This window comes from Vulpes lagopus, chromosome 13 (genome assembly GCF_018345385.1).
Source record: "Vulpes lagopus strain Blue_001 chromosome 13, ASM1834538v1, whole genome shotgun sequence".
Lineage (NCBI taxonomy): Eukaryota > Metazoa > Chordata > Mammalia > Carnivora > Canidae > Vulpes > Vulpes lagopus.
This window is the reverse complement of record NC_054836.1, coordinates 2,731,372-2,744,736: the sequence shown is the minus strand read 5'-3', so window position 1 is coordinate 2,744,736 and position 13,365 is coordinate 2,731,372. Positions and strand designations below refer to the sequence as shown.

Here is a 13,365-nt window from a genome sequence, read left to right as displayed (position 1 = left end):
ACACAGGCAGAGGGAGAAGCAGACTGCATGTGGGGAGCCCGACGTGGGACTCAATCCTGGGTCTCCAGGATCAGGCCCTGGGCTGAAGGCAGCGCTAAACCGCTGACCCACCCGGGCTTCCCAAAATTCTACCTTTTTACAATTATTTTTAATATTTATTCATTTATCAAAATATATTCTGGGAGTCGGTATCTTGTAAGCACTAGTTTAAATGTGTAAAGAAGGAAGATTAACCAGAAACAAAGAGAAACACTGTTGAGTTGCCAAGCACCAATTTTATTCCCAGACTCATTTGCTTGCTATGGTGCTTTTTTTTTCTTAGAGCAGGTAGAAATGTAAATAATTATAATATCATGTATATAAGTCCCTGCAAAGCAAGTCCAATAGTAATTTTTTTTAGCCACCTGGCATTTTGTATATGCCATCCTTTGAGCCATAATTCTGTTGAATTGCAGATGGGAACTCTAGAGAGTTAATAGAGCCTCATTTTAAAGCGGAGAAAGTTAAGTGATTGCACCAGGGCTCACATGTAGTTAAGAAGTCAGGAATAGAGACCAGCTATCTCTTAAAGATTATTTTAGTAGGTAATAACATCTACACGTAAAAAAAAAAAAACAGTACGATGAAGTGTTCTGTGAAAGGTAAGTTTTCTTCCTATCCCATCTGTCTGTTCCCTCATTCTCTATCTCAGAGCCAAGTTACCAGTTTCTTGGGCTTTCAAGAGCTGTTCTATGTCTATATAAACATATAAATGTATACATTCCCCTTTATGCAAATAGTAGCATATTTTTACACCATTCTGTGCCTTGTGGAGTTTTTTTCCCCAATTTTTCCCCCTACATAGCAGTATGTATGAACTTTGTAGAACCCAGATATTTTAATTCTTTGGCCTGTGAACTTTCATTTTACTATACTGTTATTTAAACCATCAGTTTTTGTTCAGGACCGAGTGTTAAATTATTCTTTGTTTCTAGTATATACTGAGTTCTTCATGTGACCATAATGTAGTATTTCACATTGCTTTCAGAAAGAGATCATGGTCACTCATTTATTTTATGATAAATATTGAAGTTTAATAAAAAGTGAAATATATATAATAATTATTACTGCTAGTAACCAAAAATAGCTGATTGGGTTATTTTCTTTTCCATTTGAGAAAGAAATGCCAGGTAAAATTTTCAGGGAAATGATTTACCTTTAGATTTGTGTAAAAATCTTTGGTATGTACAAAACAGTTTTAATTTCTCAGTGCCAGTAAAAAGCAATGATGTTTTAATATCAAACCACAAGTATTTCTAAATTTTTAAATACCGTTTTTTAAAAAGATTTTATTTTTAAGTAATCTACAACCAGTGTGGGGCTCAAACTCACAACCTCAAGATCAAGAGTCACACTTGATCTGACTGAGCCAACCAGGCACCCATTTTCTAAATTTTCAAATCTCCAACCTCATATATGCAAATAACAAATAGTTTTTCATTTGTTTCTCAAAACAGATTGTGTTTTAATCTTCTTGATATGACTCATCATCATCTGTATAAAAATGTATCCTTAATCGATTATTTTGGGTTTATTTTGGCTAACCTGTATCTGTTATCAATGCAATTATTGCTTTATCTTTCAGAGATTAATGGATCTAAAGAATTTTAGATCTTTCTAAAGATCTTTTATTTTAGATAATTTTAGATCTTTTGGACCAAACTATATCACAAAAGGCAAATCCATTAAAAATATGTGTCCCATGCCAAATGTCCATGATAGGATTTATAGAGGTTAAGTATTTATATTTGAATTTTACTTTAGATAGACAGTAATACTACATTCTCCCAAAGATGGCAGTACTTCTCAATGTATTACTTACTGAGTAGTTCTGTTTGAAAATGGGATTAATTATAACTCCATTACCGATTGGGAAAAAGTTAATCGCACTAAAAGTATATTTTCATAATACTTTCCCAATAGTTAAAATTCAGTAGTAGAACAAGTAAGATCATATCTTTCAGGCTTATAGTATTAGTGTAGCTTTATATGTATGTTAACCTCAACCCTGGATATAGGGTTCTACTGTTCTATTGGATTCTGACTTTGGAATTCTTGCTGTAAAATTGAGAACTAAAGTCTTGTCAGAAATTGTGATAAGTCATGTTAGAACCTTGCTATAATTTGTAGGTGTCTCTCCTATGCAGATGTTATAAGAAAACAAAAACTGACAATGCACCCTGCACCCCAAACAAAAACGAAACCCTTAAGTAACCACATATTATGTGAGACACAGGAAATGTTTTGTTTTGATATTTACTCTTTGATGTAAGTTTATATGTCCCAATTCTACTTCTACTTGAATTTGTGTGTGTGTGTGTGTGTGTGTGTGTGTGTGTGTGTGTGTAGGTGACTAATTTCCTTTAATAAGTGAAACAAACACTGGTGCCATTAAAAATCTCCAGCCTTCTCTGCTGTAAAAACTAAGCTCTAAATTCACAAGGTGGTGCCCTGGAGCCTTGAGAAACACTATATTTTCTTCCCCCCTTTTCCATCATTTTCATTCCTAATTGGTTCGTGTGTGTGTGTGTGAACATGCTCTGCATGGATGTGTATATGTTTACGTGTGTGTTTGAAATCATGGTATTGTAATTTGAAGGTGGTGAACAAGATAGGGTAGGCTAGTCTCTCTGCCAGGTCTCATAGGTAACTTTGACATGGCCATTACTTTCTAAGGCTGGCCTTGATGATTGGTTGATCTGGCAAGGTGACTGGGTACTAGAGAACTGTGTTATTCTAACCAGCCTTCTAGATACTGGTGTGTAAATTCCACAATGCTAGTTTTAAAATTTGCAATGAGAGATACCAGGCATACTGGCTTCTCATGTTTATGGCTCAGGGTATTTTCTTCAAATAGGCAAATCTACAATCTACTAAATTATAATTAGAAGATTGCTTGATGAGCATCAAATCAGTTCTCAGTGACCAAAATCAGCAAGTTCTGGTAGTATAATGCATTCATCTTTCCCAGGGAATATATTTGCCACTCAGACCAGATGTTCTTCAATTCTCAGAACATCCTTTTTACTAGATCAGGCTGCAGACAGATGGCCAGCTTTTGAGTTCTTGATTTTTTCGTAACATAGTTACTATAGATGATCTCCTTTAGCAATTTCTTCCCATTACAGTTTAATAAAATTGCATTCACATCTGTAAAATACTTAGTCCAAAATTAAAATAAAATTACTGTGTGCCTGGCATACAGTAATTAAATGATTAAAATATTGATAAAAATAAGTGGTGGTGAGTTCAGGTCACCTTAATACTTGTAGCGTCAAAGACAGTCTTTGGGTCATTTCTTTAGATGACTGATCTGTTTCATCTTTCACATTTTGAGTTATTTTCATTCTTTATTATTTAATTCTTTTTAACTCCTTAATTTCACTTATCCTTAATGATGAATCCATGAACTAATTAGGACAAACCTTTCTGGCTCTGAATGATTTTGTTACCATTTTGTTTTTGAGACTTTGATTCCTTTCAAATTTTGGTTTTTTGCTCCAAAATACCTCATTCTCCACAGTTTTCCATCTGCAATGTGACTCTATTGAAAAAGATCATCTTCAAGTTACTGCTCAGCTCTAGAATATATATAATTTTATATCTTATTTGAACAGATGATGTCAGTTACAGCCCTTTCCATATAATCATGCTTACCTTCATTTCAAGATCTGCTTAAATTCTTTCTTCTAGAATGTAAAGTTATTTTGAAAATGGTAGCAGCATTGCTATGGAATTGAGAGGCAGAATTGCCTCTCAATACCAGGATGGCCATGGAATTGAGAGGCAATGATTGAAAACCCCAGAAGTAGATGTATGATGATAGTGTATTCAACAGTCAACGATGGTATTACAGATATGACAAATACACAGTTGGCACATAAACTTTTTGTATGAAAATAAGCATGGAAAGGAATAATTCAGATGAATCAGTTGGTCACTCTAGTGACAAGCATTGTCAGCCTCCCTCTTCATCCACCTAGTTATTCTTTTAAGGGTGGCAAAAGAGATTTAGGAAAATGGTAGAAACGTGGCCATAGCTCTTTCTGGTATTTGTGAAAATATAGGTAATGGTGCATTTTTGAAGCTGGTGGTCTCAACTGTTGTGGGAGTTCAGAAAATGGAAAGATCATTTCAGACGGAGACAATCAGGGAAACCTTGTCAGGAGTGGCTTTGGTCTGGGTCTTGAGGGATGGGTAGTGTTTGAATAGATGAAAGGAGGGAGAAGACATTTTTTGATGGGTGAAATGCCAAGCACAAAGGCATGGAGGTGAGAAATAATAGTGTATGTTAGGGAAGTGGAGAGTCCAGTAGTTTGGTGCAAAGTTCCTTAAAATACAGTCCATGAAAGAGAATTGAGGCAGTCAATTATGTCAGATATCTTCAGAATTAGAAAGACGTGGGTGTTCAGCATGTAACTGGATGAAACTATTGATGCCTCTCAGTGCATCAAGCTTCACATCAAAGAAGAATTCCACTTTAGGACACTTTTTGGAAATTTGGAAAGACTGTCAACATTTTCAAAATAATTCTCTATCTATCTAATATTCAAATGGAAGAAAAAAAATGATAGTCCTCTGAGGGCAGATGTGAGCCAGTCATGTCAGGTATACATCATGGCTTTCCTGCTTTGATGAGGGAAGGATAGCCACGTGTCATTGTGTCTCATTACTTTCTATATCAGCTGCTGTCATCACCTTTCCAAGAGGTATTACCAAGAAAGAGGAACAGAATATGATGTTTTTTTCTCTACTAGACAAAGGTTTGCTGCCTTTCTAGAGGTCTTAATTGAATGTGAAAGCAGAGGAAATAATGTTACTTGACTCTAGCTTGAAAGTCTTGTAGGAATTTAGTGTTCCAGTACAGAGACTACCTCAACCTGACAAAGCATTCTGTGGAATTCTGCTTTGGTTCTGTGTATCTTTGTGAGTCAAAGATTTCAGTACTGTTACCGTGGAGAAAAAAAGTTGCAGTTGATTATCGAAGAAGATGTACATGTTACTGTGTCAAAGACCGTATCACAATTTCATATCAATAAGCCAGATCTCATTGAGATTTACTCTACTTGAGCAGTTAGAATTTTTTAAATGAATTTTCTTCAGGAAGGCACCATTTTTCTTTTATGAAAAATAACAATGTGAGGGAGGCATAATCCTTTATAAATATTTTTTTTTTAATATATTGCATATGTTCAGGAAATCTGTTTCCAGTGCAGTGAAATAAAGGATATGGTATATGCATTTGTGTGCATGTTTCTGGAGGACAAAGTCTGTATCTTTAATCAGAATCTCAGACTGGTCTTTGACTCCCCTGAAAGATTAAGAATTAATAATTTAGCTAGTGTGGAGATAGTGGGATGCTATAGATGAATCTGAGCAAAGGAATGACAGGAAATTAGAAAGCTCATGTAAAGAATGTGAGAAGGAAAGCTTTGGCAGGACTGAGGGGTGATTTAGGGATTTAGATTAGCTCCAGGGTCTGAGTTAGCCTAATAATCTGAAGGTAATTTTCTAGATAGAGCTTCTCAAAGGTAGGAACCCCCTGTTACCCTTTTTTTTTTTTTTTGGTTTTAGTAGTGTAAGCACAATGCCTGAGACAATAGGTACTCAAAAATGTCAAATTAAATTGAATCACTCACTGAATGGATATTGAAAGTTGGACTACAGCACGAAAAATAAATGCTCCTCTGTTTTATCTGTATTTAATCCTGTTTATGTTATAACTTATTTGGTGGAAAAATAAGGTTTTTGGAGAGAGAATGCTTTATAAACACCTCAGACAACCAACCTTCTTTTTGTGCAGGAGTGATGAGTTAATACAAACTTTTGGCCTCTTAGGATTTGTTCCCTGTAAATTTAATTTCTGATGAATATTTACTAGAGGTGTGCCTCTAGATATGATGATTTTATCTAGTCCCTTCAGAAACAGGGAAACTTGCAGGACGGTGTGGATGATTAGGTCATCATATATTTAAGCAATATTCTTTTTTTTTTTTTTTTTTTAAGATTTTATTTATTTGAGAGAGAACGTGAACATAAGCAGGCAGAGGAGCAGAGGGAGAGGGAGAAACAGATTCCCCGCTGAGCCGGGAGCCCCATGTGGGGCTTGATCCCAGGACCGAAGGATCATGACCTGAGCAGAAGGCAGCCGCTCAATTGACTGAGCCACCCAGGCGCCCCTATTTAAGCAATATTCTGATGAACAGCTAACCTTGGGTTTGTTCCATCATTAAGTAAAATCAACCCGACAACTCTGAGGTCACTTTGGCTTAAAATATCATTGGAACTTACAGACTTTCTATCAATTTAACAATAGTGCCCGGCGTCCTACCCCTACATTATATCAGTATAATTTTATGGTCTTTATGCATTTTCCTGGGACAAGGTTTGGCAAAACAGACTTACTAAGGATTAATTAACTGCTAAAAATGTTAACGTGTTCTCTTGAAAGACCAGGATGTTTGACTCTAGTTCATTGTAACATTTTAATTTTGCTCCCACTAGGTTCTTTTAAGTTAAAGAGAAAATTGTTGAATACATTGTTAAAACATTGGTATTGTATAAAACATTTCCAAAAACATATATATTTTTTGTTTTTAGTAAACTTTGTGTCCCCAAGTCTGTGGCGATCATAAATCAAATTAAGTTTGTTAAAAGCCCAGAAAACTTCCTTGCCCCGAACTTTTGTCTGAAGTAGAAATGATTACTACTGTAAAATAAGGTATAACTTCACAAAAGACCAGAATATTTAAGGGATAAACTGCTTTGTAATACTCTGATTTACTCAGAACCTTTCAAGAAAAAATACTTCTGGGCATCATCCATCATTCTTAAAATCTGATGCCCACCAGTTTGCTAAACAATAGGATTATTTTCATAAATTTGAATTGCGAGACAGAATGGATCCATAAGAATGGAGTAAAATTTTATTAAATTAACTTGTTTTTATCATAAAAATAAAATGTGCTTATTGTATACAATTTGGGAAATAGTTCAAGATTACCTGCGGCCTCATCACCTGGAGATGACTAACATTTTGGGGTGTTTCTCTCCCATTATTTTACACATCTGTGTAAAATACATCTGTGGTGTGTTGTGTATGTCCACGTATAAGGAAGTACACATCCCTCCACACACACTACAAATGGGGATGAAAACTGATGATTTTCCATATGATTAGGTATTATTCCCCAGCGTTATTTTAATAGCAGGCTAATATCCACTATAAGAAAAAGACTGTAACCCACACCTTACTGTTGGATATAGGCTATTTCCAGTTTTTTTTCCTCTATTTTTTTTTTCCTTTTGTTTTTGTTGTTTTCTGTTATAGATACTGAACTGAACACTATGGACATTTTGTATGTATTCATAATTATTCCTTACGGGAAAATTTTAAAGCTAGAATCGCAGGGCCGGAGTGTGAAGAAAACGTCAGGTTTTGTGTGTGTTTTTGTTTGTTTGTTTGTTTGTTTGTTTTTTTACATCAGGGTTTTGATACCTTTCCTCTTTCCTTACATTGCCCGAACCTGGGAGAGGCTTCAGCCGGACGCTGGTTCCCCCGGGGCCGGGGCCGTGGGACAACCTGTTGGGCGGAGGCGGCAGCGCGCTGACGGGGGGGTTGCGTGTCCCGGCTTGGCCGGGAGCAGCCGGCGCGTGGGTCCCGTTTCTAACCGGCGTGTCTTTGTCTTTCTCCATGGGGACCGCTGCCGCCCGTGCGGGCCGAAGCCTCGGGAAGCCGTCGCCCCGCAGCGCCGCCGCCCTGCGCCCGGCCGCCCCGGGGAGCCGCTGCCCGCCCGCGGGCGCCGTCACCACGCGCCAGGCCGCCGCCAGCTGCCGCGCCAAGCTCCGCGGGGGCGCCGCCCGGGAGCGCCAGCACGCCGCCCGCGGCCTCGGCAGGCCCGCGCCGCCCTGACCCGCCTCAGGCCCCTGAGCGCCGCCGCCCGGCCGCCGGCGGGACTACGCCAGCGCCCCGCCGCAGCCCGAGTGCCTCCGGCGCCCCGCCGCGGCCCGCCTTCCTCCCCGCCCGCGGCGAGCCCCGCGGGGGCGGCCGCGCGCACCGCCCTCAGCCCGTCGCTGCGGCGAAGCGGGTGCAGCCGGAGCGCCTGCCCGCGCGGCCCCTCGGGAGGCCCGTGTGCCTTAGGGCCGGCGAGTCGGCTCTCAGAGCTCACCTCCTCATCCTGCCTGCCCCAGCCCGGCTTCCTGGAGAATCTTGTCACAGGCCGGTGGCCGCCTCTTCCCTCCTCGTAACTTCCCAGCTTCCTAGGCAGTCTCTTTCATCATGAGTTCTTCGTAGACTAGCCACCGCCCGGGTCGTCTGGGCCTCAGTCCTGTGTCAGCAAGCTGCCCCCCCCCCCCCCCCCCGGCTGCCAGAAGACCGTTTTAATCGGTGTACAGATCCCCAGTGGCTACGGGGTCGTCGACGCAGTCTGGAGTGTGTGATGCATAACTGTGGCTGAACTTGAACTCCCAACATCCAGCCCCCTCCTGGTAGCTCGCTTCGCCTCCAAGGACCGTTTCTGTCCTTCGGAATCCGCCCTCGCCCCCATGGTTCTAAGTTGCCTTCCCAGGAGGTGCGCTCAGTCCGCGGCGAGGCCGAGGCCGAGGCCGCGCTGCTCCCGGGCTACCCCCAGCCCCTCGCGGAGCGCCGAGCGCGCCGCCCCGCGGTGGCACGTGCCGGACTCGGAGCGAGGAGCGGAGCGGTGTGCGTGGGCCGCCCCGGCAGCCTGGCCCAAACTTTCTTAGAACTGCTGCATGTAGTCTGAGGCTCTCCTTGCTCAACCCGCGCCCCCTTCCTTTCCTTGGTGTCAGACTTGCATTATGGTGTGACGGCCTCCGCCTCCCTCTCCCCGTTTCTTTGTTTTTCCTTCACAGATGTTCCCTTAATAAAACTCTTGCAAGCTGAACCCTGCCTTGGTGTCTGCTTCTAGAAGGACCCGAACTAACACATTATCAGACATTCCACTCCAATCACCATCTTCCTGTCCTTCCGGATCCCTTGTTGACTGACAGATAATCCATTATCCTCCTTCCCCCATCTCCCCCCCGCCCCATCAGCCTCTGTTTTAGATTCACTTCTTCCTTGACTAGTCTAGACATGTAGGTCCATCATGGTAATCATCCTTGAAATACAGTGCTCTCAGCGGTCTTGAGCCTCAATTTCTTTCAATTGACTTTCCTGGTAAAATCCCAACTCTGGATAAAACTTTACTATCTGTGGGGACGATTGAACATTCTCTTCAAGAAATTCACACAGCGCAGTCAATTAGTTTCGCTTTCAACTTGTTATTTCCAACCTCAGATTGCTGCTATTGTTCCTGTTAGAGTCTCAGTTTCCCACTAAAACTGATAAACCCTTTCATCTCTCCCCATATTTTTCTGATCCCCTCCTACCTGTTTACTTCAAAATTCCCTTGGAAAATAGGAGCTATTACATAAAAACTTCTTCATCCTTCCACCACCAGACCTCTCCTCCCCACCCCAACCCAACTAACCTGGTAATCATCTCCTTCCTTTTGCTGACTATGGAGGATGTTTCAAAGGCCAGCCCCTCCTCTTATGCTCTGGATCCCATCCCCTGTCGCCTTTCTGAGGAGTTCCTCCTTAGGTTTCCCCCTTTCACTCTTCTGCATCACCAGTCTCTGTTTTGAATGGATCATTCTCATCAACCTGTGGACATATTCCGGTGTCCCTGCATCTAAACCACTTTCCCATCTATTGGCCATTTCTCAGCTCTCCTTCATAACTAAACTTCTCTGTGGAGTTATATACTGTCTTCATTTTCCCATCTTGCAATTACTTTTCAGTTCACACTCTGACTCCCCTGCCACCACCAGCACTGAAAATGTCCTTAAGGTCACCAGTCACCTCCATATTACCCTATCCAAGAGGATACTTTTCTGTCCTCACCTTCACCACTCTCTCCTCTTGAAAGCTCTCTCTTCATACCCAAGACACTGTTCTTTCCTGGTCTTCCTCCTCCTTCACTGATCAGTGTTATATTCCTTCTGCCTACCTTTGAGGAGTCAGGTCCCTCTTTTTTTCCTATGTTCTTCCCCCATGACAGTCTTCAATTTCCATGGATTTAAGTACCATCTTTATGCTAAAGGGTTTCAAATTTGTTTCCTACCTTGACCTTTAAGTTCTAGACTCACATATCTAATGTGCTTGCTTAATATCTTCCCTTGGATGAGTCAGATCTTTCAAACATAACATGTCCCAAATCTAATTCCTCATTCTTATCCCAAACCTATTTCCTCCATCTTCTCTATTATAGTAAATAGCACCACCATCTTAACCAATTGCCTAAGCTAGAAACCTAAGAATCATCCTTGATCCTTTTGATGACCTCTTTTTCTTATATCAAATAGACCAGCATAATCTATCAGTTTTATCTCCAAAGTATACCTTTAATCTGTATGCTGCTTTGCATTTTCAATTAAGCTATCACTTAATCCTGATGAATATTTTTCTCCCTTGATTACCATCACAACCCCCGAATCTACTCTTGACTCATGACCCACTTCAGTACATTCTTGATACGGTGGCAACAATGATCATAAATAGAATTGAGTAAATTGTTGCTCATAGGATAAAAATCTAACCCCTCTACCATGGCTTGCACAGTCCTATACAAATTGACACTTATTGTTCTCTCCATTCCCATCCATGCTCACCTCCCTATTGCTCACTATGATGCAGCCACACTGGTTCCTCCAACATGCCGAGATCTTTTCTGCACCTCGGGGGCTTGGTAAATGTTATCTCTGCTTAAGCTGCTCTCTTGGGTATCCTTTATGTAATGCTTAAATACATCTTAAGAAAGGCCTGCCCAGAGCATTGTTTGAAAACAGTCCTCACCACTCTTTTCCCATTTGCTGTCTTGGTTCTTGGTTTCCTTCATTACTCAATCCCTTATCTCAATTTGTAGCTTTATTTATTTGTTTATTTACGTTTTATGTGTGTGCCTGTTTCTCATACTGGGATGAATGAGGGAAGAGACTGTGTCTGGATATCTAGATTCTTTAACATTGTATTTCTACCCCCTAGCACAATACTTGGCACATATTAGATGCACAATGAATACCTGTTGAAGGAATGAATAAACACATTTGCTAATTTTCTGTTGGGAGTTCGCTTTTATTGATTTATAAGAACTCTTTATATGTTAAAACCATATATGCTGCAGACATTTTGCCCCATGTCATATATGTACCAATTTAATTCATGATGTCTTTGATATATAAAAATATTACATTTTCCATTTAGATAAACCTATTTTCTTTCATGATTTCTGCTTTTGGTGATATGTTTTAAAAAGTCTTCTCCATCTCAATGTTATATAAATATTTGTTTATGTTTTTCTTTTAATTTTTAAGATTTAAATCTTTACTCCAAATGGAATTTATTTTTGATATAGATGTGATTAAGGCTCTAAATATTTATTTAGTTGTTGCATCGTCATTTATTGAAAATTCCCTCTTCTGCTGTTTTAAACCACATTTGCCAAATATTAAATTCTTACATATACTTGGAGTGCTTTCTGGATTTATTGTTTGTTGGTTGATTGGTATCATTCTCTATTCCTGAACCATGCTATTTTAATTACTGTCATTTTATAATTTGCCTTATAATAATGCCACATAATAATGTGATTAACTTTTTAATAGGGCAAACATTATTCTGGGGCAAGCATTACTCTTCTTTTTCAAAATATTTTCAGCTACATTTGTCCATTTATTCTTTCAGATAAACTTTAGTTATATTTCAGTCAAGTTCCAAAAGAAGTCCTATTGGCATTTTATTTAGAATTGCTTCAATGTTATAAATTAACTGGAGGAGAGTTGCCATCTTTGTAATATTAATTTTCCCATCCAGGAATTTGTCATATGTCAAGGTTGTTGAAGGCTTCCTGTATCTTCCTCAGTAATTTTGTGGTCCTGCATATTTTTTGTTAATTATATTATTAGTTATTGCCATATCTTCGTTGGGATCACTTTCTTTTTTTTGGGGGGGGGGATCACTTTCTCATTATGTTTTATAACTGGTTGCTCCTTGTAGGCTCAAGCTATGGATTTTTTGGTAACTTTTCTGAACTCCTCCATTAGTCCCCCTAGTTGATTCTCTTCTAAGTAGACAATCATTTGAAGTGTAATTAATGATAATTTTCCCTCTTCCTTTACAATATTTATACCTCATATATTAAATAAGCAATAGCATTAATTTTGCTCTTATTCCTGACTTTTGAGGAAGGTCACCAGCTTTTTAATATTAGCTATTGTCCCAAAATAGACGTCTCCATCTGGTTAAGGAAGTGGTTTCCAATTTCACATACACTAAACATTTTATTGGAAATTGTTGAATTAAACATATTCTGGGAAACTAGATATGATTATATGCTTTTACTTCCTTGACCTATTATTACAATAAATCATATTAATAGATTTCTCATTGTTGGATTATTTCTGCATGAGGTACATCCTATTTCATCATGGTGGGTCTTTTCCTCTTTCAATATAATATAACAATGTTGAATTCAGTTCCTTCCATTTTATGTAGGATAATTGCATTTATATTCATGAATAAGATTAAATGGTAGTTTTACTCTCTTTTTTTACATTTTTAAATTCTATTTCTATAAGATTCAAAAAATCATATTCTATGCTCTAGATTAGTATAGATTATAGGAATAGCTTATTTTTTGAGGATTTGGAGGAACTCATTCATCGCACTGTTTAGGCTCCAAGCTTTTTTTCAGGGCAGGTGAATGGGAGATTAATCTCTGAAAACATTAAAGTTTTCTTCTATGACTTTGGTCTAGACAGGTTAACTACTATTTCTTGGGTATTATTTTAAAAGATAATATTTTAAAAGAAAATCATGCAGTTTCATAGAATTTTAAAATGTATTAGCAGACTTTTACATATAATTATCTTATTCTTTTTTTTTCATATAATTATCTTATAATTAAAAGTATTTTTCTCTATATTTATAGTTACAGCTCCTTTCTCATTTCTAATTTTTTGGTTACATTTTTCTTTCTTTTATTAGACTTGCCAGTCTTTTAAAGGAACAGCACTTATTTCATAAATCCTATTTTGTCTATTTTTATATTACTAATGTAACTTCTACTTTTCCCTAATTCCTTCTTTGCTCTTTTCTTAAGTTTATTTTGTTTCCTGAATGTTTCTTTGTAATTGATGATGTAATTCATTTATTTTTTTCTTATTTAATAATAGGACACATAGGCTATAAATTTAACTGTGAAAACAGCTTTGACTGCATCTCAGAGTTTTGGTATGTAGTCTCCTAATTGTTGCTATTTTAAAA

At 38.8% G+C, this 13,365-nt stretch overlaps 1 protein-coding gene across 3 annotated transcripts in view; it reads left to right on the top strand.

The window, feature by feature from the left end:
• ZNF800 (zinc finger protein 800) overlaps positions 1-8,942 on the top strand; it is a 147,659-nt gene extending 138,717 nt beyond the window's left edge. For all 3 annotated transcript variants that reach the window (XM_041727454.1, XM_041727453.1, XM_041727455.1), the window contains exon 6: positions 7,765-8,942. In XM_041727454.1, coding sequence (XP_041583388.1) covers positions 7,765-7,951 — 187 coding nt within the window. In that variant the 3' untranslated portion in view covers positions 7,952-8,942. The remainder of the gene's footprint in view (positions 1-7,764) is intronic.
• The last annotated feature ends 4,423 nt before the right edge of the window (positions 8,943-13,365 follow it).